At 38.5% G+C, this 27,737-nt stretch overlaps 1 protein-coding gene across 1 annotated transcript; it reads left to right on the forward strand.

The window, feature by feature from the left end:
- DYNC1LI1 (dynein cytoplasmic 1 light intermediate chain 1) lies at positions 1 to 25,949 on the forward strand. Its single transcript, XM_048301257.1, has 13 exons — positions 1 to 211; positions 516 to 589; positions 11,492 to 11,608; positions 13,105 to 13,335; positions 16,533 to 16,702; positions 17,864 to 17,957; positions 19,574 to 19,709; positions 20,092 to 20,203; positions 21,626 to 21,685; positions 21,813 to 21,857; positions 22,385 to 22,505; positions 22,674 to 22,832; positions 25,001 to 25,949. The coding sequence occupies exons 1-13, from the start codon at positions 42 to 44 to the stop codon at positions 25,111 to 25,113; spliced, it is 1,602 nt and encodes a 533-aa protein (XP_048157214.1). The 5' UTR covers positions 1 to 41; the 3' UTR covers positions 25,114 to 25,949.
- The last annotated feature ends 1,788 nt before the right edge of the window (positions 25,950 to 27,737 follow it).

Consider the following 27,737-nt stretch of genomic DNA (forward strand, 5'->3'; position numbering starts at 1 on the left):
AGGTGGCGGGGCAGGGGAGGGAGGAGGAGGCAGCAGCGAAGATGGCGGCGGTGGTGGGGAGAGCCGGCTCCTTCGGCTCCTCTTCTTCTTCCGGGCTTGGCTCGGCTGCCGGCTTTTCCTCTGCTTCCTCTGCCGCCTCTGCGGCCACGGCCAACAACAACAACGCGGAGCTGCGGGCGGGCGGCGATGAGGACGATGGGCAGAACCTCTGGTGAGTGCCCGCCCCGCCCCGCGGACCCAGGCGCGCTGGCCGCCGCCGCCGCCCTCGGAGCGCCTCGGTGCCCTGCCGGGGGCGAGGGGAAGGGGGCTGGATAATCCCCCCGCTGGCGCTCAGTCCCTCTCAGTCACTGAGCGGGGGGGGGGGGCACCTCCCCTTGGCAGTGGCAGCTCCTACCCTGCCCCCCGCCCCTCATGCCGTAGCCCCCCCTCTCCCCCCCATCCCCAGGAGATGGCGAGGGTGGGGACCGGGAGGAAGCGGGAGACCCTTCCTAAGCGCTGTCGTCTCTCCGCGCCAGGTCCTGCATCCTCAGCGAGGTGTCCACGCGCTCCCGCTCTAAGCTGCCTTCGGGGAAGAACGTCCTCTTGCTGGGTGAGGAAAGCATCCTGATCCTTCTGCCTTCCCCTCCGCACACTGGCTGAGGAAAGCATCCCGATCCTTCTCCCATCCCCACCGCACACAGGCTGGCTCCTGAGCCCTCTCTTGGGCGCCTGGAGCTTCCCTTCTTTAGAGCCCCAAGGGAAGGGAGGGGTGATCGGTGGCAAGGCGCTGTCTTAACCCTCCCGCTTCCTCCCTTGCATGGCTTTGCTTCATTTTGGAGATGCAGTGTCCACAGATGCTTTAGATACGCCCCTCATCGTAGGTACCTCGCCATAATACCCTCACGGTCCTTCCCCCACCCTGGCTCCATAGCTGGAGAATGCTTGGATGGGGAGCTTTTATTGTCTGTCTCCTCCGTGAGCGCTGGCTTAGGGGGACGTGCGGCTCCCGAGCCCTCCCTCGCTGGAGCCGGCGGTGCCGCTTGCCGGCGCTTGCGGTGTGTCATGCGGGCACAAAAACTGCTTCCGTGGCCCGAGCGGCATCAATGACGGTGCTGCCTGCGGGCCGGAGGGCGGGGAGGGCCGTATGGGCGTGCGGGCTCTGCCCACTCGCACCCAGCGTGGCGGCACCAGCGGCAGCGCTGCCGCCCCGGGATCTCCACCCAGGGCCTTAGTCCAGCCTGGCCCTCGACAAGGTGAGAGGTGCGGAAGGGGACTTTGATAGGGCGGTAATGAGACACCCAGCTGCAATTCACTGTTGAGGGAAAGAAGGAAAATGATACGTCAAAATCAAAAGCTTCCTAGAGGAGAGAGAGAAATGGATGCTCTCAAGTGTGTGTGTATGAATATATTATTGCTATTATTATTAGTGTGGTGGGTTTCTTGTTTTTTGGGGGTTTTTTGCTTGTTTGGTTTTTTCTGAAAGAGTATTAAATACTATTACCAGTAGGCAACATAATGAATCCAAGTGTATGGATTTAGAACTAGCTGCCGCTTCCACTCCTTTTGCCAACCTCTCTGTCCCCAGAAAGAGCCATGTTAATATTTGAAAACAGGGTTAAAACTCATCAAAGACATTAATGCAGACTCTGTGCACACTATGGTTCTGCGTAGTCTTGTGGTTTATACCCTCTTGAGGTTTTTCGAGTTAGGCTTTTTTTTCCTTTCCATAATCCTAAAGCAATCACTGTGATCCTTTTCTTCCTGTTTTGATAAGCTGAGTGGTTACTTAAAACTGACTGAGAAGGAGAAAACTGCAAGGATGATAGGATGGTCTTCTGAAGCTCTTACAAGACTTACTACCCTTTAATTTGTTGCTTTGTATGTTATGTAATTAAGTAGGATATTGAGATTGGAAGTTGCAGTGATATTAAACAACGGAAAGGTTTCATAACAATTGACAGCTTTTTATGTGACAGTTTGAAACTAAATTGGATGATTGTCCTTGTTGAAGTTGGAAGATTCTTCTTCAAGCTGTGATCCTTGTCAAGAAGATTACACTCTTTGTTTTTCCTCTCTCTTTGTAGTCAGGTAATCCTTAGTGCTCAGTAACTGGAGACTGCTTCCTGCAGAGCTAGAAAGCGTATCATAGATTGTTTCCAAATGCTCACTTTGCTATTCAACCTGTTGTATGTAATTTTTTTTTTTTTTTTTACCATTTATGTGCAGCTTATAGAATGACTGAATGTAATACCTTTTTTCCTTTATTTGACTGATGCATTTTTTGAAAAATGTGCAGATTCATAGAAGAAATTCCAATTCTTGCTTAGAAATTGTGTCTTCTAGAAGGCCTTGGTCCTTCAGGGACCAGGGGGGAAAAAACCCTAAACTTGGCATGTATTTAAGAAAAAGAACATCAGATCTGAGGACTGGCCAGTGAGGACCACAGCCATGTTTTTTATGAGAATACCTAATCTTTGTTGACTTGTAAGTCATGATGCTGCTCCTGAAGCACACTGGCACAAGAAAAGGAGAGGTCTTATGTATTCTATATTGGACAGATTCAGTATGTGAAGTTCTGTCTGTTTGGATTCTTGAGCTGTGTGTTTGCAGTTTCTCTGTTATCTCACATTTCCTCTATGTTCAAGCTTTGTTCCTTTAGATAGTTTTGTACTAACTTCTGTTACAACACAGATCACTTCTTGCCATGATTATTTCCAGCTTCTTTATACTTTCAGTACTTTTAAGCAAAAGGTGTAAAGCTGACCAGTATCTTGATGGTTTTCACTCAATTTGTGGCAGGCAAATACTTGCTGTAGAAACAGTCATATTGGTCAAAACTTGCCAGATGAAACATGATTGATAGTAACAAATGAGTGCTTATTTTCAATACAAACTGCATTAAAAAAAAAATCCTTAAGCCTCCTACATCTCATGGCCCCACCCAGAAAAACCAACTGGAAAAACCCACCATGTAGTGTTCTTTTGTTTGCTAGGACAGGTTTTCTAATTTGCCTACAGCGTTTATATTTTTCAAATAGTGCATATAGTTGTATGCCTAGTTGTTCTGGGAACCTGTCTGTGTCTGGCATGCTAATTCTGTTATTTCAGTATTTATTTTTAGCTGTGTTAACATCTCATTTTTAAGAACCTGGAGAGCAGTTGGAGTTAACATAGACATAACTAAAGGAGATTGTAATGCCAAATGTTAATCTCTAGATATGGCACATAGTTTTGTGAAGTGAAGGTTAACATATGATGTTGGTAATAATTTGCTCAAAATCAGCCCAAAATTAATTGTCTTACAGTTTTACTTCTCCAAAGTTGTTTCACTTGCAGACATTTTTTCAATAACTATTTTTCTTTAAAGTTTAAGCTCTGATTTGTACCGCATGTGGCATGAAAGCTTCTTATCTTTCTGTTCTTGTATGAACAAATAAAAGCACAGGCCTTTCTAAACTTTACTGTAAGTCCCTTATGCTCTGATTCCTAGGCAGTTTTGTCATAGTGGCTACAGTTATCTTGTTTAGCAGACTATACCAGGAGAAAATGTAAAATGTACATGCCTTCTTAAGGAAGTCAGGTGCTCTCATTGACATTTCTAGCTACTTTTTGCAGATAGCAAAAGCAGTGTGTTTTTGTTCCTCTTGCTTCATTTTTTCTTTTTTTTTTTTTTTTTTTTTCTTCTTCTCCTGGACTGTTTTCTGCTCACTTGTGTAATAAAGGTAGTTGATCACAGGAGATGGTTTTTGTGATGAGAAAACTGATGTGTATAACTGGGAGCTCTCTTGTTCATTCCCCTTCTGATATATCAGCGAGTGGAGTAGAGGGGGGCAGCTGACAACTCACCACTGCAGATTATGGATGGAATCCACAGTGCTGTAGAATGTGTGAAGGCTTGGATTCAGAGACCTGAACTAATCATTTATCCAATAAACTGCAGCATGCATTCAAGCAGTAATGTTCAAAGTCATTCCAGGATGCACCAGAACACAGGCTCCCAGCTGGCAAGTGAATTGAATAGTTGTTTTCTATCTGGCTTTGTATTTCATACATTGCTGTGTCTCTGAAGCACAATATATTCTTTGCCTACAATTTTTACAGTTTCAAACCATCCGGAGACACTCGTATGTCCCTCTGTGTCTGTATTGCCCAGTAATGCTTCTACTGAATCACTAATGGGTTTGGGTTTTTTATGCATTTTACTCCACTTGATGATAAAAGCTTTGAGTTTAAAGGGCAGTGGGAATTTAACTGCCTCGTGTCCACATTTTCTCTTTATCCCACACATCTCACTTCCCAGGGCTAGGCCTGTTTGTTTGAATCTTGGAGCTGTGCTCCTGTCCAGGATGCTTGGGAAGAAGCACAATCCACAGCTAATTTAGAGGTACACTTTTCTGTGAGGTACGCTTTTCTGCTATAACAGCCATTCCCAATATATCTTCATATCTTAGCTTGCTGCTTTCTTCTAGTGCACCTGTTGAATATAAAGAACTTGAAAATTAAGTTTTGATACAGCAAATTTTCATGAGGATGTAAAAACTGCTTAATTAAATTTGTACTGAACACTATAAAAATTAGTTTTCCATTTTATTTTTTCCTGTTCAAATAGCTGACAGCTTCATTGTTATAATTTAATCATTGAAACTGATAAAATACTGCTTGTTCATACTGCCATATATATTCATACATACAATATTATTAATCTCCAATATTTTAAATTCGTGAGTACTGCAGAAGTTAACTCAGAGGGTTTCTTTTCATTCTCTTCTTGCAACTAATTCACCTTCTGCAGGCAATGAAAGCCTCCCAAATGTAGTCAAATTGCGTTTAGGTCAGCAGAGTTATGCTTCTAAAGTGTCAATTGTTTTGATGGGGCATTGACCTAGATAAAATTCTAATCGCTTGTTTTGTAGATACATTTTTTTAGAATTAAGTAGTACTTCTTTGTTGTGTCCTTCCTGCTATAATACCCTGCCAAAAATCCAGAATTACATGGATGCTGTGTAGTAGAAGTCACTTAGAACAGCGTGGAAAGTTCTGAAATTGTTGAATTGCATTTATTTAAGTTAGTCTCTTCATTGTCAGAAGTGCTGCTGGTTACTGGATCTATCTCAGAAATAGCTCCAAAGGTGAAGAACAGTGAAAGGAATTGTGCTGCTGTGTTCTCCAGGCAGGTTAATGGCAGGAGTACCAAGAAAGGTGTCCTATGGATAGTAACATGGGATTATTCTATTTTGGTAGTGAACCTGGATAACATACACGAGACAACTTCTTGCTATGTTAAAGGAGACGGATTGAGGCAGGAGTGGATACTGTCCGTAGTCACTGTAGAAGTCTCTGCAATATTTGCCTTTCTCTGACTGCGGGTCTCTCCAAGCACAGGTAACGCTTACTGCTGTACCTGTTTCCACAGTCAGGCCATGTATTCTTGTGGTGCAGGAGATGGCAAAAGATTTGCTGGAAGAGTTGTCTGCAATCTGCTTTCTGTCATGTTGAAAGGCAGAAGTGCAATTAAGGTGCTCCTCAGAGAAGTTATTTAATTTTTCAGTGCCACAAATATACTGTGTGAATTGTGTGTGAGGGGAAAGACTTACCTGGCAGAGTAAAACAAACTTGGAGGAGAAGAAAATTTTTACTCAATGAGTAAATGAAAATTTAGTGACAAGTTATTTATAGTCTTGTTATGGCCTACTTCTTGTGAAGTTCCATATTGGTTTGAGGGATTGTAGAGAAAGCTCTCATCAGCATAATTAATTTTGTTCTTATTTCTCTGTAAGGAAACTAAATTTGGCTTACTCTGATTATTTTGGTCTTGTTCTGTAAAAGACATTCTTCAATTAGTATAGAATGTGTAAACAAGCCTCTTTCACTAATATGCAGCTGTAGAAAAGGCAGTTATTAGCTTGTGACAAGTATTTTATCTTGAAAATAGTTATAGTACACATGTGCTTGGTTCTAGTAGGAAGATCATTATGTCTCTATACCACTATATCAGGTTCAGGCGTTCCATGTGGTGTGGAATAGTGATTGCTCTGGGATTCTGGGAAGGCATCTTAACCCCACTCAATAACTCATGTTTAGACTTGATGGCTTTATTCTATCATATTTAAGCAAGATAGATTTTTTTCTATTAATAAAAATATTCAATATTTTTATGTTACAGATACTAGATGTTCTGAATTGTTCTACCCAGACGCTGTCTTTTGCATTATAAAAAGTATAAAGCTAATTCATGAAAGTATTCTTGGCGGTGTGCAGAAGATGTTAATTAGGACCATTACTTCTAGTTTTGCTTGGCCTTGTTTGAACACGTTCTTTTAGAGATGAGCTGTAGAATTCCCATATCAACCTGAATTTTAATTGATGGGTTTAAAATGCTAAAGAAAAACTCCCATCAAGGAAACACTAGGATTATAGATTACAAACAAGTAAGGGCATCCAGGGTTTTTCAAAGAACTGTTGAAAAAAAATCAGAGTCGTGGATCGAAGTGGGGCAAGCTACCAATATTGATGACACAAAAGAAATGTTTACTTCTTTCTTCTTTGCCTTGACATATTTTAAACACACTGGACACTTTACAATGGAGAAACAATTTAAACAGGCAGTCAAAGCTCATGTCTGTCCTGGAGATAACACATTGATTGCTCTTCCATGTACATATTTCTGTGACAAGTAAGAAATGTCTTGTTATAGGACCAGTGAAATTCTACTTCTGTTTTCATTTTCTAAACTGAAAGAAATGTGGAAATAGCATGAGTAGTAAATAATTTGAATTTCAAAATGTTAATTGAAAGTTTGAAAAGTTCAAAGTTCTCTTAACAGAGAGCCTAAGTCCTCTCTAATGTAATAGTTTATGGCTTAACAGCTGATGTAGCAGGACATAGATAAGTGCCTGTTGGCCTGCATTTGCAGAAGGAGATTCATTCACCTCTTTGCCCCACCCTTCCTGTCTGGGGATGACCATTCTGCTAAATTCTGCATTGTGGCAGATCATGTAGTGAATCTTGATTTTCTGCTCAGTAAACATGCTTTTTGCCTGGAGTAGTGAGAAGGGAGGAGGCTGGGAAAAGGGTTTCTATTATTACAGTTTCCTGTATGTTTGGGGGCAGCAACAAGAAGGATGTTGTCAAAATCTGTTTTGTGGACAGAGTAGCACCTTGGACAGAGGAGCTTTCACAACCCCAAACTCAAGCTCTTCAAAGGAGTGAAATAGTAGCAGTGTGTGGATAAAAATGCAACAGCGTTTGTTTAGTTAAGTATAAGACTTCCCATTTTGTTAACAAGACAGTGAAATACTGTGTGTAAGCATATTGGTTTGGCTTTGTTTCAATTGCTTCCTAGCCTGACTTTTGTGCAAAATTAAATCTGTCGTTTCTCTTTTACTCGTGTTCAGCTTTGCTGCATAGCACTGCTTGCTAGAAACATCACTTCTGTTTCCTCACTGTTGTATTAATGTGTGAGTGCAGTTTGGTATAATGGAGAACTTTTGTTCTTTAGTATTTACGCTGGAAAAGGAGGCCTTTTTATGTTATTTCCAAAAGAAGGATGCGAAATCTACCTGATTTTTATTCTACGTTGAAATACTCTATCAAAAATGCTATGTCAGAGATGTTTTGCTCCATGAGCTTATATATGGAAGTCAGTTGTTAATTTGGTTATCCCACAGTTGGAAATAAAGAAGAAGCTACAGGATTTTCCATCTTAAAATTCTGAAATGAAGTGGAGGATGATGATAATTCTTTTTGAAGATGCATAAGGCTCTTTTTTATATATTGCTTCAGTAGCACTTGAAAAAAAGTTCTGTTTCATAATATTAATGCGCAGTGATGTTTGAACCTAGGGAATATGAAATTTTCCTTTTGTCTGAAACTAAGCAGCGTTACTTTTTTGTATACTATAGAGATATCCAGAGACAAACAAAAAAAGGTAAATATGTTAAATGTGTTAAAGTTTGTAATTTGAAAAGCCATATATTGTGTGTATATATATGTATTGTGATTGACGTTTTTTCTAAACATATATACTTTCATGTATGTCCCAGGTAGCAATTAATGCTAATTGTATTAATATGTTGTGCATTGTCCATCAAACCTCCAACAGCTAATAGACTTTAATTTCCTCACATCTATTTCCCTCTCCTCTTAGAGGGAGAGAAGATTCTGAACACACTAAAGGCATTACAATAAAATGTTTGAGTTTTGAGAACTCTTAAAAGTTAGCACTTAGAATTAATTTGATAACGCGATTTCTAATAATTACCTAGGAGTTTTAGATAAACACTGGTTTAAGATTTTGTTTTGATATTCTTGCTGAAGAGTAGCTACAAAGCAAAAATCTGCTACTGCTCTTTCCTAGCATAACTCAGTATATTCAAAGTGTCTTGACTTTTCAAGTGGTTTTTATTGAAGACTTTAGGTTGGGAAAAAACAAAAACATGGATACAAATACATTTGCAATTGTCATGATTTCAAAAGGTGTGCGCAACATACTACACATAGAAAGTAGAGGTAGATGAAACCTCAAGTCTTAGCATGTTGGGTTACACTAATGTGGGGTTGGACTAGCTGACCCTTAAAGGTCCCTTCCAACCCAAACTACTCTGTTACAATTCTGTGTTCTCTTGGCCAAGACAGTTATCTTTTCCTCACTTTTTACGATCAATTGTTTGAGCAAAAAGGAAGAGGTCCTTGTGTCATAAACGATAGTCCTGTTTTTACTTCCTCACAGCTTTTTAAATAATACTGACTCTAATTTGGCTTAAATATGTCAAGAAGTCTGGTTCTCCTATGGAATAGGGCACATTTGGCTAGGCAGCTATCTTGTACCCTTGCAAGTAGGTCATACTGTTTGTAAACTAGTTGGTTTACGTATTACTAACTTGAGACTTCACTGATGCGTCATTCTGGCTTTCCCTAGTGAAAGATGAGCGTTGCTCTCTGCATGCAGTAACTTGTACAGCACTGTTATGTATGTCAGCCATCCACCTGCCTGATCCTGATGTTTTGAAATGGGTGAATATTTGCTAAGGAGAAGAGAGTAGAAGGCTTCTTCATGGAACAGATTAAATTCAAGTAGTTCTGTGATGGAAAGCTGAAATTACTACTGTGTGTGCATATGTGTCCAGAGGTACTAATTTTACATCAAATCAACTTGTCTTGTGCTCTACTGGTAAAACTTCTTTCAGTGTACAGGGGAAAATAAAATTCCAGTTCTTATTTTGCCATAAGCTATTAATTTAACAGTATTGAACTCCAATTTATTTTAGGCTTTTGGAAATACAGGGGTGGAGAGGAAATGACGTAACACAGAGCCATGACAAGTAAGGGGCTTATGGGATGTATATTTCAACTTTGTCTATATTGCATAGCATAAGCACTTTGTAACAATAGTTGTCTAGATATTAGCATCTGTGTAAGCATGTTTTAGTTTAGACTGTTTCAGTGTATCTTTTATCAAGTGCAGAACTTTTTACAACAGCAGGTGTTTTTTAGACTTGATGTAGCTACTTTAAGAACTGGAAGATACACTTCACAGGAGATACTAAAGTTTCCCAAATTCAAGCAAGTTGAAATCTTTATTGTCACCTGTGTGAATCAAACTCTAGTATGCAAAAGAACTTATCTGGAAGTCAGCTGTTCTGAGAAACTCAGAAAGCTCTTAAGTGCAACCCCTCATTAAAAGGAATAACAGATTTTGATTTGTCTTACCTGTTGAGCCTTCTGCTGGCACAAATTAATTGAAGCTGCCAATTCAGAAAAGTAAAATAGCACAATGAATCATACAGACATTTTTGGCAGAAGTTAAAGCAGCTTCATAACATGTCAGAGCAGCAGCTAATAAAGTCTTCTCAGTTATTTGTAGATGACAATTTTAAGAAGCTTGGATAAGTACAGAGGTGAGGGCAGAGGAGGAATTGTAATTCATCAGTGGTGATGAAGCTTGAATTCTTCACTTCATCAGAATTATTCAAAAGATATTCTTACAAGAGGAAAAGCTTGATGTATGACTAGAAGATAGTGCTGCTTTCCAATGGTTATTTAAAACTAGCTGTAATTGTTTGCTCATGTACATCTTGATTTAACATAGGAGCTCAGAAATGAATCCTTAAATTATGAAAAAGTTACAGTGATACAACTTAATTTTTCATTTAACTTGTCTATGCTTAACTAGACTTTAAACTTCAGTTCTGGTCTTATTTCTCTCTCTCAAAATATGTTTCATTTAAAGTAGCCTTTTCATTCCACTGAGTAAAATTCCCTGGACACCTTAGAGTAAGCACTCATGTTTTCCAGCATTAGTGAAATATGAAAATAAAGTTATCCTCTAAATTGAAGACTTCATGTGGCAGTCTTGAGGATGATATATTAAGCAAATTCAAAATCAGTCTATCAAAGTATGATATTTCTGTTCTTTCCAGTAGTTATAGCTATAGTGTTTTTAATGTAGCCATATTGACATCTATAAGATCATGGTCTCTTTAAAGGGAAAACTTCGTTGTGTTTAGCAGTAAAAATTATTGAACTCTTGTCTTTGTTATGTGATTAAAAGCAAGTGTTTAGACTCTCCCTCACTAGGAGAGACTTGGGAAAAAAATGTTTTGTTTGACATAAAATTGATAAAGTGCTTCTTAGGGACCTGGAATTAACCTTGATTTTATAAGCTGTGAGTGAGTTTCAAGAATTTTCTAATGTCTGTTACATACTCATCGTACTGCAAATTAGAGAAAAAACCAATGATTTACTTTGTGTGCAAATTCAGCTTGATTACTCTTTTGAACTGGAAAAACTGCACATGAAGTTTTCCAACTCTGAGACCTATGACTACAAATGAAGTTTTTCACGAAGGGTCTCTGACAGTAGTCGAGGTGTTTACAGTGTGCATATGCTGTAAGGTTCAGTGGTTATCCAAGATCCCTTTGGAGGGGAGAGAATAGGAGTGAATGGATCTGGATTGCAAGCTTGTCTCTCTGTGCTATCCAAACAGACACATGTATTTTAAGGCAGTGGGTTTACTATTTGTCGCTTCTTTTTAAGGTTTCTTGAGACCTGTAACGGAGAAAATAGTCAAAGAAACCAATACATAAAAGCTGAGGTAACAGATTTGCCTTACTCAGTGTGCTGTTTGAAATGAGAGAGTTCTGAATTGTAAGAGGAGCTTACTCTGAATTGAATTCTACTTTAGAAAAACTTTGTTACTACTTTGGTTGTAGCTGAAAGACTGAAATTGTTTGAGGTGTTTAACTACTCCGTAGCATATCCTTTTAAAGATGGGTCTAAGAGCCTATTTCAGGTAGCATAGTTAGTGGCATAATTGCATTTATCAATAAGTAGAAAAAATATTTGAAGCTGAGACATGCACTTAGAATGGATGGTTTTGGCAAAACCTGCTGTATTTCAAGACTCCAGTGAGCTCAGTCACCCTGCTAGGATATGGTTTTCTTCTTGCCCCAGGTGGTTTTTAATATGTAACTGTGATTAAAGACTGAGTGGTTTCTTACTTCTGTCTCTCCAGGTGAAGATGGAGCAGGGAAAACTAGCTTAATAGGAAAAATTCAAGGAATAGAGGAGTACAAAAAAGGAAGAGGAATGGAGTACTTGTATTTAAATGTGCATGATGAAGACCGAGATGGTGAGTCTGTATCTGTAACAATATGTTAAACCAGTTTGTAAGCAACGGTTCAGTAGTGTGATATTTGAAATGACTGGGATGTTTTTCTGTCTTTATAGTATGCAGGAGTCCAGCCTATGCCAGAAGTGATTTGTATCATAGGGAAGTTTGTCTGTGTAATTTCTTCAGTAGATATAGTGAATGACCACTTAAGTGGTAGAGGAGGAGAGGAACCTGTCAAAAGAAGAAGCTAAAAAGAAAAGACCAGGGAAGCAGACTTAGCTGCAACATTCTGAATAGATGTGTATTCCTCAGGCCTAGAGGAGAAGGTGCCCAGGCTTCTATCTTCCATTTCAATTACTGTGGCAAGTAGTTATCCTAAACCTACAGAGAAACCTTTGTCTTGCTGGCACACAATCTGCAAGACTATTGTCATGGATTGATGGGTAGGAAATTGTGCACAATGGTGAAGGAGATCTAAAAAGCAAACAAGAAAACCCAAAAACTTGGGTGCAAGTATGGCTAGAAAGGAAAAACTATGTTTAAGATCCTGTTTAATATCCCAGTACCTGAGTTATGAGGTGTGAATAAGGATATACTGGAAGCTTTGAGAAAAATGGAAATTCTTGTGTATACTATAAAAAAAATCCTAAACATGTAGAAAGACAACCAGGCCCTTTTTTTTTTTTTTTTTCTGAAATCACCTGCTTTCCTGAAATTCATGTCTGGGTATTGGTCTCAAAGTTGACTTGAAACCGTATTCAAGAAAATTGGGAGTTTGATTTAAATGTCTTTCTCAGAGCTTCTGTAACAAGTAATAAAAATTTACCTGAAGGATAAATGTAACTATATCAAGCCTACTAATTTTGAATCGACAGCTCTTCCTTTACTGCACCAGTTTTGGTGAATTTGTAGTAGTGTGATATTTTTTGGGGGGAAAAACAGTGGGGTGGTCTATTTGTATGGTGATTGTCCTTTTGCAAATTGGAAGAGTAACAGTCTGTTAATCATTAAAACCTTGCAGTTCTTCAGGTTTTTGAGTGGACAAGGTACATTGTATACTCTTAAGAGTTATCTAGGTATGTCACATGGAGTTTTGAAGGGGAGATGGCAATCTTTGAGAGGTGAGCAGGCCAAGAGCCACAAAAAGACAGCTAAGTTTACCCTGTTCTACTCTTCTAAGTTACATCACCCTGTTCTACTCTTCTAAGTTACATCTTGCTCAAAAATGGTGAACAACTATTTTGGAAATGTTGAATGCTCTCTCTGGACCCTCCCTTTCAGATAATGTATTAAAGATGTTAAGTTATCAGCCATTACACATTAGGGTTTGAATGAGGAGGAGCTTGTCTCCCCACAAGCTGCAGTTCACTGTGTCATTATGTATGTTCAATGGACTGATAAAACATCATTTGCTTTCTTCCTTGTGTTTTACATGTCCAAAAAACATTCAATAGCCATTATGTAGTGGTGTGTTTCAAGTAAATCTCATGAAATGTTCTTCCTTTTTTTTGTAGACCAAACAAGATGTAATGTATGGATTTTGGATGGTGACCTATATCACAAAGGTCTTCTTAAATTTGCAATGGAGGCAAGCTCTCTAAAGGACACTCTAGTTATGTTGGTAGTAGACATGTCTAGACCTTGGACTGCACTGGATTCTTTACAAAAATGGGCAAGTGTTGTAAGAGAACACATTGACAAGTTAAAAATTCCTCCTGAAGAAATGAAAGAAATGGAGCAAAAGTGTGAGTATTCTGCAAATACATGGGAATCCATTTAAATATGCTTAATGCTTCCTGCACCATTTAATCTCTCCATTGCAGTCTTTCATTCTTTGGAAGTGTTATTTAAAATTAGAACTTACCAAGCAAGTCTGGCTTCAGATAAGTCTCAAGTAGCTATATGAACAGTACTAGTACTTCTTTCTAACAGAATAACAATGTAGGGGGAAAAAAAAACTTTCAGAATGAACACAACTGAAATTACAGTCTTACTTCTTATGTATTTTTCTAGATAAGATTCACCAAGCAAAAAAACCCAAACTTCTAAGCATTCAATTTTTAATTTATTTGTTTAAAGGCAGATCACTACACCAGCTTCTTAACTGTTCCTGTAGTTAGCCAGTTAGAGAATCAGGGACCTGTTCTGTGCCTACCAAAAGTGGTAAATGTTGAGGGGATTCATGGCAGCATGGCCATGTCTGGGCCCTTTCCACTTGAAGAGTTTTATCCTAATTATTATTGATGTTAACAGAACTATGTGTTTGTTGCTCTGTCAGTGTCTTGTCTTTTTAGTTTTAAACATGCAGAACACAAAGATTTTGCAGGATTTCTTAAACTGACTGACTGAACTCCCATTATAGCTCCATATTACTTCTGAGCAACCCTTTGTATTCCCCTTTGGGTAGTAGAATTTGAGTTTTTCCCATTCATCTCTCGGTGAAAGGAAGAGCATTTGAGAAAGCTGTGTGTTGAGATCAAACAGCATGATTAAACTTTCTTTTTAAGTCTGAAGATGCACTCTAACTGGTACATTCTTAAGCAATGAGTGCTTATGCTAATTTAGAAATGCAGGTTGTAGCTGTGCTGTGATGAAGTGGAATGTAAGGTGACAGTTGTAGATACTCTGGAAGGAGGCGAGGGGAATATTAGTTGTTTTGTTTGTCCCTTTAAGAGAGAGATTCTTCTAAGGGAAGTATCCTTGAGAACCGTATCATCCACATGAAGTTGTTTAGGTGGGAGGAGCTGAGCTCTCTTGGATGTATTTTTCAGTTTGGTTTTGGATGTTAGTGCATGTGTATTAAGCATTCCCTCAAACACTTTCAGGATAGGATTTTGTGGGATGAAAGTATGGATACAGTGTCTACGTTATCAAAGGTGTACAGCTGATAGTTTGGCTTCTTTACTGACTGAGTGAACAGAATAGAGAAAATCTACAAAATCCAGAAAATGTAAGCAATGAAATGAGTCAAGAAAAAAAGTGCTACTCCATTTAGTTTTGTCTGTTTTGGTTTTCTATCATCTGGTCTAATTCTTACAGATATAAGTAGTCTGAACACTGGGTGTAACAGAGGACACAATCCAGACGTGACTGGGAGCTGGTTCTTGTTTTGATGCTGTTGTGATGTGATTTCATGCATTGCTAGGCGGGCAGGAGCTTGACACTGCCAAAAGGAGGAGGTAACATTGCTTGCCTGACTTTTGGCTACCGGATCCTACTAGATTCTTGTGTTAGGCTCAGTGGTCCTGAGAGCTGGTTTAACTAGCTACCAGGACTGAATTCTACTGAGAGTTTGCATGTGTAGTTTTCTGGAGGTATGTTGCTGTGTTTGTCTTCAGTTCTAGCAGCTTAACTCCACTCAAAAACACCCTGGGAGGACTAAAACTGGTACAGAAAGGCATTTGGGGATACGTAACAGATGTGTGTGAAGGGTTGAAATAGCTCTTCCTCTTTACTGAATTAATCTGTGTTCAATGAAATTGTGTTTCTAAGGAAGACTTGAGTTTTTATTCCACAGTTTTGGAGCTGTCATATACTAAATCAATCCTCCTTTTTACTGCTTTCCCTATTTACATTAAGTTTAGTATGTTACGATCATACAGTGGAAATTTTAGGAATCCACTGGATGATTTATGCAATTATCCCAGAACAGGCAGGATACTGTACAGGAAAGATGCTGTAGAGTGGCATATCACAGTGAGAATTCTGGGTTTCAAATACATTCAGTTAATTTGGGAGGGTCTCAGAAGCTCTTCGGACTAGAATTGAAGTAGCAGCATTCCTTGAGTTAGAGCCTGGCTTGACAATTTGTCATGATAACCTGTGCATGTGCTTTTTGTTATTGTGAACTCCAAGATCTGCAGAAAGATTGAATAATCTTGACCTAATATAATTTTTCCTCTAGGGCATTGAAATGAGTCTTGCTCTGGTAATTGCACAGATGCTTTTCTAAGTATGAACTCAGAGGGCTTCAGTCAGTTTAGAAGGTAGCAGTGGATTAACACACAAGCAAAGATGTTCTGGTGTAGTTCACTGCCCCTGTGCATGATGCAGCTGAGCTGCCTTGCTGCCTGACTTCTTTTGCTGAATCAGAATGTTCTACTCATGAAATAGTAGGCAGTAGTTTGGTTTGGTAGGGCCTTGTTTCTGCTGTGTGGAACAGGGTGTGTGATGTGAAAGACACAGACATTTTATGCCTCACATTGCATCCCTGACTGCAGGGATACTAAGTGACCATGTAATTAGAGGCTTGGGTGTGTGCAGCGGAACATGACAAAGACTTGCAACAAGAATTAGAAAAAAAGAAAGTTAGAATGTAACTTACCCTGCTTCTACATTTTAAAGTAATATCTGATAATTTTAAAGCATACCGAATATTTAATATGCTATTAACTAATTATAAAGCTAGTTTAAACTAGTGTTTGTGTATTCTATTATTTTTTGTTGTTACTGCTATTGAGTCACTGTACAGAGAGTAAAGTGTGGACAAAGGGTCTGTAGGTAAAACCTGGTATACAGTAGCAGCTAAGCAGTTTGTGTAAGGCTTAATTCTGTTTATTCTGACAAACTGTTCCATTAACTTTGCCAAGAAGAATGGAAGGAAACTTATGTCCTTTAGGAAACAGATCAAACAGTAATCCTTAGTAGCAACTGCCTAGTGGCTTCACAATGATAGAATAAAAATGGTTTCATGTTGTCCTTATGGACAGTTTTATCTGATCATGTTCTTCTAGCTGCTGATCCAGCAGATCTCAGACTTCCTAGTTCTCCCTTGTGCTGGACAGAGCCAACAGCTAGCCAGGACTAGGTGCATGCGCCGTTTTTTCAACACCAGGATGCAGAAGTACTATACAATCAACAGTGCTAGAGATCAATGGCAGTGGAAATCATTGTTGAAATAATAAACCAGTTGATGTTTTAATGTAACTTTTTTTACTTTCAGTGGTAAGAGACTTCCAGGAGTATATAGAACCAGGCGAGGATTTTCCAGCTTCTCCACAGAGAAGAAATACTTCATTGCAGGAAGACAAAGATGACAGTGTGATTTTACCCCTGGGTGCAGATACACTAACATGTAACTTAGGCATTCCAGTAGTAGTAGTTTGTACAAAGGTTTGTTTCACGTTTTAGGTTTTTTGCATATTTTACTTAAGTAACTGTCAATTGTGGATTGGGGTGGGAAGCACACAGTTATTAAGTTATTCTGAATACCTCACTTAAGAACTCTTTTAAAGTGTTTAATATTGAAGGTTGGTTATCTTCTGGAACCCATTATTTAATGTTATTTTGGAATTAGCTTTTCCTTTAGTTCTACCAGTTTTCAAGGAGTTGACAAATACCTCAGACCTGGTTTTGCTCACAGAAATGAGCTAGTCAATAAGCAACTAGAATTCTCCTTGATTTCCACAGTCCTCCATATTCTGAAAATGGTGTTAAGGTTTTTTTAATATTTCTGATATTTTTCTGAAGATGAACTTCCTTGGGAGTTGTAGTCAGTGAAGTGCTGCACTAGTAACTTTCATCAGTTCTTAAGGTGTTTATGGGATCTGTTTTGATTTCTCTTAGATATGTAACCATATTCTGAATTTAAAGAGAACAATGGTTGTCCTGTGGCTGTTTTTTATCTGGTTTTGTTATTTTTTCCCCCCCGGCTCCTCAGTTCTCATTGGCATTAAGCATACTGCATCTGCAGCCTCTGCTGGCCTGCAGGGAAGGCATAAACCTTTTGACACATATGCTGTTCCTTCTCTGGAAGGCTAACCCTCTCATTTGAACAGCACTTTTTTTTCCCACCTGCTAGTTTCCTGCTATTCTTTTCTCCACCCCCACACCTTTTTTCTTCTTCTGCTTTCACATTCCTTGCTTTTGCCTCCCTTTTCAAAGAGCTAGTTAGTAACTGAATTAAAAACACTGTCTTTTAATGCCAGTGTGTAAAAAAATTTGGGTAGAAAGTGATTATATCATTTAGTGGTAAGTTTTCAACAGAGATTTTGAGTTATTGCATTGGAGTGAGGAGGGAGAGTGAATTAAAAGTTCCAGTCACTTGAACTCTGAAGTTAGTGCTGACCCCAGTGCATGTACATCCAGTTATATATTACTAAGACCAAAAAAGTTCAATTGTGCTTCTAAACTATCTTAGCAGGTTTTTGTTTTCCTCTGCACTACCCCACCCCACTCCATTTCCCCTTCCCCTTGTGAACTGAGCGTGTAGAAGCACTGCTATTTTAGCAGGTGACTGAAAGCAGTATATTAATTTTGTGTTTATTTTGACAGTGTGATGCCATCAGTGTTCTGGAAAAAGAGCATGACTACAGAGACGAACACTTTGACTTTATTCAGTCACATATCAGACGGTTTTGCTTACAATGTATCCTTTAGCACATCATAAAGATGATATAATTACTCAATTCAATGTTTATATTAATTATGACAAGCTTAAAAGGATATTTGCATCTGTACCAAAGTAGCGTGCAACTCTTGTACTGTAGCTGGCAGTTTGCCTCAGCTACCTTTGTGGGCAGTGTTGAATTAAACTTTTCTGGTTTCTCTTACCTTTTTTTTTAAAGAGTTTCTAGCATGTCCCCTTACCATGAATTTCTTTATTGCCTCCATGTCCATATTTAGGAGTCAGTTTGCAGAACAGCACATCTTAGCTGACAAGCTCCCTAAAATAACAACAAGATAATTCATTTAAGTATGATCTTGCTCCAGATGCACATAAGGCATGTTATTCACTTTGTCCCAAATATGCAGTTTCCTCCATGCTCAGTAATTCCACAGGATGAGGTTATGAGGGAAGGAAAGCAGTGTGAATTGGTATAGGCAAGGGCCTCTGACGTCTCTTGTATTGGTACAGAGAGAGTGCACAGAAGCTGTTGCTGTGCTATTTGTAAGCTTCATTTTTTTAGAAGAAGTGTATAAAATATTGTCTAATGTTGTTTAGTCAGCTAGATGTGCTGAGATCTAGATTTTAGATGCCAGTAACATGCCTACATTGTGTCATCATTTGAGCTGTGGTAAAGGGAAGCTTAAATGCTATTGGAGGGACAGCAGATGACAGATGGAAAAATTAGTTCAAGAGCCAGAGACCTCAGTTGAAATGGCAATTCCTTCAAAGGGCTTCCAAGACCTAATTTTTCAAAATGGAATTATGGGTAATTGTAATAACTCTTGTGTTTAGAGGAAGAATATGAAATATTAGTAGGGATTAGCCTTCATGATTGCATATGCCATGTACAACTTGAAATTCCATTCGAAACTTCTTTGAATAGGAGTCAGACCCCATTATATAACTTTCTCCTAGGAGTTGAATTGGAGGCATTTAGAACTAAATTGGGGAGTTGGTGTTTTTATAATCCCGAAGTAAAAATTACTCTTTTATTAATCCTGTGCATAAAATGTGTTAATTTGATACTGAACCATGCTCGAATACTAAGCACTCTCTTGGTATTTTAGTTACTGATATACAGTAAACTCATTTGCCTTCATTTCCTTTAAAAGCAGATCACTGTATAATGTAAGAGCTTGTTCCCCTAATTAAAAAACCCAGATGGGAAAGTAGAAGATCTTTGGCATTTTTGAGACTGCTAGCGTTAATGCTGCAGTGGTTGCAGGGTAGGGTAATGAGAAGATACAAGGATATGGCATGAAAATTTTTGTTCACTAAAAGCAGAAGGCTGTTTTGAAGGCATCGTAGTGAAACCATTGGTGCTGGGGGGCTTTGAAAGCAGGAAGAGTTTTTATTTTACTTGAAAATCAGTAGCTGAGTTGGCCTAAAGCAAAGAAAGAAAGAAAGACTGATTTAAATTACTTAATAGCTTATTTCAAAAGGAAGTGTTGGAAGTTATTTGACCTGTTTTGCTTTGGTTTTGTATTCCCTTTCAAAACTCTCCAAAGTAGATGACCCTTTTTTGATAGTTGAAAGGTTACTTTAGTATCTCTTACTAGCCACTGAACTAAGTTTCCTTTAACAAGTTTATTCAGATGGGGCAGCACTTATTTACACTTCAGTAAAAGAAAACAAAAACATTGATTTAGTGTATAAGTATATAGTCCAGAAGTTGTACGGATTTCCTTTCAATGTTCCAGCTGTTGTTGTGGAAAAAGATGCAGTATTTATGTAAGTTATCTGTACTATTATGCGTGTATGTGACTACAGAATGTATCTGTGCAATACTGTAAAGCAGCATTTAGAGCCTTTTTTGGTTTATGCTTTATAAAGTTCCATGTAATACTCTCATGAGTTGGAGTTTGGTGAGTGCCAGTGGGTGAAGATTACAAACACTCACTGCTCCAAAGGGAAACGTTAAGCCCAGAGATTTTCCTCTTCTCTATTATGGTGAACCAGTCTCTACCTCCTTGTACTGATCAATAACCAGTTTGCATAGGAGAATGGGCACTCTGACAGTTTTCCTGGCTTTCAGTTGTGTGCAATTCAGGAGTGCATGCAAGAATAGCCCAGAGTAGCAATAGAATTTTAAGCCAAATAATGCTTTCTCTAGTCCTGCAGGTTGGGATAATGACAAGAAGATAGGAATATTGCATGAGAACTTCCAGACACTAAAAGCAGATGACAGTTTTGAGGATATCATAACAAAACCACCAGTCAGAAAGGTAAGCTAGGATGTATTGGCATTAAACTTCTTTGCTGCTTATTTGCCTGTCAGTTTTTTGATTGTTTTTCTTTCATGGCGACTATACTCGCAGCTTATCGTAAGTGTGATATACTGTATGGGGGGAGAGGGGGGAATCTTATTTTGTTCTTAAAGTTATTCTTTAGTTAATAAAAAAATCATTATGTATTTTTGTTCTATATAGCTCTTCTTCAACTTACACTTTTTTTTCTGCTGCTGTTACATTGTTCAAGACTACAAATACACTTGTTTTGCTTTTAAGACATATTTGGTATTGAAAAGCCTAAATGTAATTTACCTGTTTCTCAGGTTGAGTTTGTGTTTTTTAAGAACATTTCATTTTGCTCTGAGTTGCTTATAACTTCATAATGCTTTCTGTTTCTTCTGGAGTATTTAAAATAAGAAACTTGAGACAGGGTAAAATCAAAAATAAACATGTGAAAACAGCTTCTACATATATTCAGTGTGTTTTCCCCTGTACTATCTAACAAAATGCCTTGACAGAACAACCTGTAAACATATGTGAGGTTTTTGAATGAAATGCCAGCAGCAGTGGACTCCCATGCACACAGAGGTTATTGAAGGCAAATATTTTGATGGCTTTTTCTAACAAAGCTAAAATTTTGTGACTGATCTTATTTTCAAGTGCGAATTGTTTTAGCAGAGAAAACTAATACTATCTCCTTTCTGCAATCTTTAGGGAAAATATCAAGACATGTTAAATAGGTCCAAAGAAAATATAATTGACAATATTTCCTTTTGCATGCTTATAAACTTCAGACCTGGTTTATAAACTTTGATATTGGTATTTGCCATGCTTGCTTGGCAAAATTTTTGATGGGCAAAATTTTTGATGAGCTTATTTGGAAGAAGAGTGTTTGCGATTTGATGCGTAGAACTGGGATCTGCAATGTCTGTGTCCAGTTCCTACACCAGTGTAATGCAACACAGGTGAAGAGTTATGTTTGCCATAGTTACCTATAAAGTAATACTGAGGTGAGGCCTTAATCAAAAGAGACAGGGGCATGATGCAGAGTGTGTGCGTCCGTGAATGCTTCTTACTGATCTGAGGCTCCTGAACGTGCCTTGTAACCATTTAGCTCATTTCTTTTTATTGAAAAATTAAATGAACTTTTTAGTGGGTCTTTCTACAAATGTATCTACAGCTTTATGCCTGACAGGACAAAGGAGTTAATGGTAATTCTATTTCACTTCTAATGAACTTGGCCTAAATGGAATCATGAGGCAGCAGTCTTAAGTACGAAAAATGTGATATGCAGCAATCATAGTATTTTATATATGTATTCATTATTGAATGTTTTGGTCATATTCACCAGCAGCTAAAAAAGAAAATACCTTTCTTTCTTTTAGTCAGAATTATGCTCATGTTTTTGTATTGCAGTTTGTTCATGAAAAAGAAATTGTAGCAGAGGATGACCAAGTGTTTCTTATGAAGCAGCAGGTAACTTTCTGTCTATAAAACAAACAACAAGAGTTTCATTTAACAACATTCCCAATACAAATTTAGGGTTGTATTCTTAGTCACTGTAATATCTAAAACACTTCATGTGTATGTTTGTTTTCTGCAGTCACAGTTGGCGAAACAACCACCTACTGCTGCAGGAAGGCCAGTGGTTAGTAATAAAATTTTTAAATATCATCACATGAAAATCATTAGCTTTTATATATTTAGAGGGCTGCTTTTGTCTGCACTGTCAAATACTGTTTGATCTAATTGTTTTAAACTGGATAGTATTTAAAGTCTCATAGTGCTCTAAAATTATGGCACTTTGCAGCAAGTCACAGCTTGTATTGACAGCAAGGGCTAAAGGTCGTGGCTTTCCTTTTTGTATGTTAGAATGCATTTATGGTCAGAGGCATTACTGAGTAATGGATGGATTTTCAGGTTTCTCATTGGAATGAAATGAAAAGCTTGTCTAATGCTTTAGTTACACTAAAGTTAATAGTTTTAACAATGTTCTACGAGTGTGAAAAAACTTCTACGCAATCAGCAAAACCTGAACGTGTCATTTCAGTTGCATGAGAATACTACATTTAAAACACAAAAGCTTAGGAGCTGTAAGAAGTAACAAAATGCCTAATTTCATGCATTCTTATACTTTGGGTTTGCTGGTTGGTTTTTTTTGTTTTATTTTAATAGGATGCCTCACCGAGAGTTCCTGGTGGATCTCCTAGAACACCAAATAGATCTGTGACATCGAATGTTGCCAGTGTTACACCTATCCCTACTGGGTCAAAAAAGATTGATCCCAATATGAAAGGTACCTTTTCTTACGAGGACACAAATGCAGCTGGGGAAGTAAAATAATTGCTTTGCCTGCTTGCTTTAATATGCTTATTTAGATTGATTAATACACTAAATCAGTATTTACTTAGAAAATCTGTGTTGGTTTTGTGTTGTGGTTTTTCTTTCCTTCTTCCCCTTGTAGCTGGAGCTACATCTGAAGGAGTCCTGGCTAACTTCTTCAATAGTCTCCTGAGCAAGAAAACTGGTTCTCCTGGTGGCCCTGGTGGTGTTGGTGGCAGTCCAGGAGGAGGTGGCACTGGAGGTGCTGGCAGCAATTTACCACCATCAGCAAAAAAGTCAGGTATGATTAATGACAAAAAATCTACTCAATCTAAATGGAGTGATGTATTGTTCTTGTTAGTATGGTTTATCAGGAGAATGAACACTGCTATTATTTAACTGAATGCTCTATATATATGTGCTTTTATATTCTATATGGTTTTTTGCTTTTGTTTTCACAGCACTTTAGTATTGCCTTTTTATGGCTTTCAGAGGAGCAAAGAAAAAATTTTCATGTTGTTTAAGCATGAATCGTGTCTACATGAGTTCCTCATTTTTTCCCTTTATTCCTATCATTCCAATAAAATGGCTTATGCCATAAGCCTCTTTTAATCTTATTTAAATAGGTTGGGACTGAATTTCAAGTTGATTCTTTTTAACAATACTGTCATTGTTAAAATAGCTTTAAATTTTCTTTCACTAGTGTTCTAGCTCTGATGTGATGAGTACTTTGAGTTTGGTGACAGCCTGTAAAAATACTTACGTATATTCTTTTGACAGCGGTGTATATATGAGGTGATTAATAATTATTATTAATCTAGAAATGTTTAATAGTGACTGTGCTAAAGCTAGATGCAGGACTATACTGGCATTTCTTGCTATTCCAATTTAAAATGTTTCTGTATTACTTAAGAGCATGCATACACAGACACCTTTCCTTCCTGCTTCCCCAGAGGTTAGTAATGCTGCACTTAGGGGACAATGCTGGTGTTTCATTGGTACTTCGCACTTCCCACTAACATTTTGTGTAGATGTTGTGTAGAATTTTTTTCACCTGCGCACACTTCCCTTTTCTAAGTGCAAAACTCAGTTGGCTAAGCAAAGTTTGGATGCTTCCTAATGTGCTTGTACGCCAAGTCAGCAGTGCCAGTTTGAACAACATATGGACATTGTTCAAACAAATGCAGCTGACGCAATATGAGGCACAGAGAGCACCCGCTGAAAAATCCTGTGGGGAGTGGCCAGCAGCAGGTTTGGGTGACACCAAGCAAACAGAGGCAGCACTCCAGAAAAGTGTTCTGTCTGGGGCTGTGGAACAAACTTCAAGGACAGAATTTAATTATTAAGGAGGAAACAGTTCTCAGAAATTTCCTAATATGCGACAAATGAAGGGTTAGGGTTATAGCTGGTTTAATATCATAAAGAACTACGTTTTCAAGGAATTACCATAAATACTAATAAATTTGGCTTAGATGTGGCCTCTTCACCTTCCTCAATGTTTGCTGTCTTGTATTTAGAGCTATCTGTGGCACTCATTTTTCAAATCTGAAAATTGTCTGTTAAGATGGTAATTTGGGATTTTTAAAATTACTTTTTCCTCAGCAGCTTTGGGAAATTCCTCTGCTTATTAGTTGGAACATTAGCTGCTTTGATTCTGATACAGTATTATCTTTCAGTAAATGAAGAGCAGCAAAGTACATCAATAGCCAAAATTAGCTTTATGGATAGTTCCTGTTAGTTTGCATCTTCAGAAAGGATGCTGGGACACTGCTACAACCTACGCGTGTCAGAACATTTCTTTATAGATGCTGTGCACACTTGTCATGGCGTTGGAGTCTTAATACTGCACTGCCTTTTCCCGTATTGTCTCCTCCATTCTTGCTACAGTGGGATAGAAACCTAGACTGAGGAGTAAGAATTAAGAGCAAAAGGGTGGGGGGAAATGGTGTGTTTTGAGCTTGAATTAGGTTAGAGTGTGGCTGCACAAATGTTTGTGCCATTCCAAGTTAGGGAGGAGATAAGTGGGTGAGGAGAGAAAGAGATTTGCCATCTACAGGTCTGTGTGCACCCATAAGCAGCGGTGTCATATTTTGCTGACCAAGTACACAAAACTGACTTTGCTGGGCTTGGTGAAACCCCTGATTTTTACATTCAAATACAAGTTTTACAGAAAATTGTATAGAAGTAGTAATAACTGCTAGTCAATAGTCTTCTGTATTTTTTACTTTAACTCTTCATATACTGACAATTAATATATAATTATGGAAGTTGCTTTGATAAATTGGAAATAGGAAAGGATATGACTTTCTCTCTACAGTTTCCTTTCTGTTTCTTTTGGGTTTTGGGCTTACACCTTTACTCTGCACCCAAAGTGCACAGTAACAATTACTAGGATTTGTCTGATTTGAGAAGTGAAGGCACTATAGGCTGTTCATAACCATGACTGAATGATACACATTTATTTTGTAGGTCAGAAGCCAGTTTTAACAGATGTTCAGGCAGAATTGGACAGAATTTCACGAAAACCTGAAATGGTCTCTCCTACATCATCTACATCTCCCACAGAAGGTGAAGCATCTTGAAGACACCAAATAAAACCAATTGTTCAGTTTTCTGGGATAATTCAAACTTGCCTCTGCCTCTTCCTTCAGTGACTGGAACTAAAGAACTGAAATATCTTTCAGAACACAAACCATTGATGTCTGTCTTTCTTTCATATGTGTTGCCCAGCTTTACAAAAGGGAGTTGTACAAATGGAAAACAGTTATCACATTGTGTAGGAGCACTGCTCACAGTGCAAGAATAGTAAATTAATTTTTTTTTCTGGGTTTTGTTGAAAAGTCAGTGTAATTCTGTAAAATTGCAAGTATGTCCACTTAAATGATAGGGGTTGCTTAGAGCAGGAAAACTGATACACACCACAGGCACTTAACTTATATTGATTTCCCAACCTGTTAGGTAAGTTTAATATTATCTTAAATAGATTAACCTTTACACAAGAGGTCTACTGCTCGTTTTTGGAAGAGAAAAATAATTGCACAAATCTGTAACAGCAACAAACTCCAGTTATACTTAAACACTCCATTGGGAGTATGGTTAAAAAAAAATCTGTTTGATCTCCACTGAAATTTACACTGCATTCAAAAACCCATGCAAAATTTCATTCCAGGTATAAGACTAAATTAGTGGCCAGCTTTTTTTGGTTTTTCCTCCTCTATTAAATAATTTCAGACACTGAATAAAAGATGTATAAAGAAAAAGCAGAGGTTAAATGTACAGAATATCAGTATCCAGATTTGTCTATATATATGGCTCAGCCTTAATGTCCCCCACTATGTTTCCCACACTACTTACGGTTTAAAATTGGTCATCAAAACTGTAATCAGTTAATAAAGTATTCTCTGCATTCAAATTTAAATAACTTTCATTGAAGCCATGGTGTTCTTGTTCGTTTACAGTTAAATCTAAGGATGTGGTGTAAAACATCTTAAAACATGCTTTTATATTTTTACCTCTCAGTGAATAACATCACTGGCAGATATTTAAACTCCCTTAAAACATCGTTTCTGGAAGGAGATAAGTCTGCAGTGTTTGTTCCTAGGAGTGAAACTAGCTTATCTGACTTTGGGTGGTTTGTGCTGCAGTGTTTTCAAAGCACTCTAGTTATACTAAGGATCCTGCTGCTGGCTGCAGTGTGTTGTTTAAGTAGTAGTTGACCAAGGTTAGGACTTTACTTAAGCTTTCAGTATACAAATGCTGAACATCACTTTTTTCTTTGTGAAATTTGGGATTACTTTCTACTTACAGCCTCAGAATAGGAAATGTAAAAGGTATATCCTGATCAAATGATTGCCAAGACACTTTAATGAGTTCGGGTTTTCTGGTTTTTTAAATCAGTAAGTCCTACATTACTTTCTCTGATTAGCTGGAAGTCTCTGTATTTTGAACATGGCGGTACTCTTCTTCCCCAGTTCCTGCATTCTGTAATGGTTCTAGTGAATTCACAGAGTCACAAAATGGGTCAGGTTGGAAGGGATCACAGTGGGGTCATCTGGTCCAACCCCCCTGTGCAAGCACGGCTACCCTAGAGCACGTGGCACAGGATTGTGTCCAGGTGGTTCTTGAATATCTCCAGTGAGGGAGACTCAACAACCTCTCTGGACCACCTCTTCCAGTGTGTGATTGTCTGCACAGTAAAGAAGCTTTTCATGTTCAGCTGGAACTTCCTGTGCATTAGTTTCTGGCTGTTGCCTCTTGTCCTGTTGATTGGCACCACCAAGAAGAGCCTGCCTCCATCCTTTTGGCACCCCCCCTTTAGATACTGGCAGACATTGATGAGGTCCCCTCTCAGTCATCTCTTCTCAAGGCTGAACAGGCCCAGCTCCCTCAGCCTTTCCTTGTGAGAGTGATGCTCCCGTCCCTTAATCATCTTTTTTCCCTTCCACGGGATCTGGTCCAGGAGCTCCATGTCTCTCTTGTCCTGAGGAGCCCAAAACTAGACACAGCACTCCAGATGCGGCCTTGCTAGGGCTGAGTAGAGGCAGGATCACCTCCCTTGACCTGAGTTACCTCCATATTTACAAAATACCTACATTTATTTAAGAACAACATACATGTTGTTGTCTCCCAACTCCCTCAAGTTAAGCACACTTGTTAAAATAGACTCAGAAGATTGAATTGTGGACTGACAAATTTCAGTAGATATTCTTAACTATGTCTTTAACTGCAGCCCTTAAAATTTTACTTATGTCAACAATTCGGTAAAGGTGGCATATGGGGAAATGCATGACTTGCTGATGAACAGCTGTATAGAATAAATTGAAAGAAAAAAATTAGGCTTCTGATTATGGATACATGGCATGCATTGGTATCAAAACAGTTCTCTAGGTTCTGTATGTAAATTTCAAACTGAACTTGGAATGTGTTTGAGAGAAAGGATCCTCTGATGATACAAGCAGGACCCATTCTTGCACAACTGCAGTGGTATGTATCATTAGGGTGAAACTTTGGATTTAGGGCAACATTTTAAACTAGTGGATACTGTCCAAGTTTCTGAAAGACAACTCCTGCAATCTCCAAGTTAGTTTGTTTGAGCATCTGTCAAAGCACAAAACCCTTTATGAAGCTGGAAAATTGGCCACATAATGCATTAATACCTATTACACCACGTGCCCTTACCTGGAGAGGCTGGGACAGTGAAGAACCT

The sequence above is a fragment of the Corvus hawaiiensis genome, chromosome 1 (assembly GCF_020740725.1).
Source record: "Corvus hawaiiensis isolate bCorHaw1 chromosome 1, bCorHaw1.pri.cur, whole genome shotgun sequence".
NCBI lineage: Eukaryota > Metazoa > Chordata > Aves > Passeriformes > Corvidae > Corvus > Corvus hawaiiensis.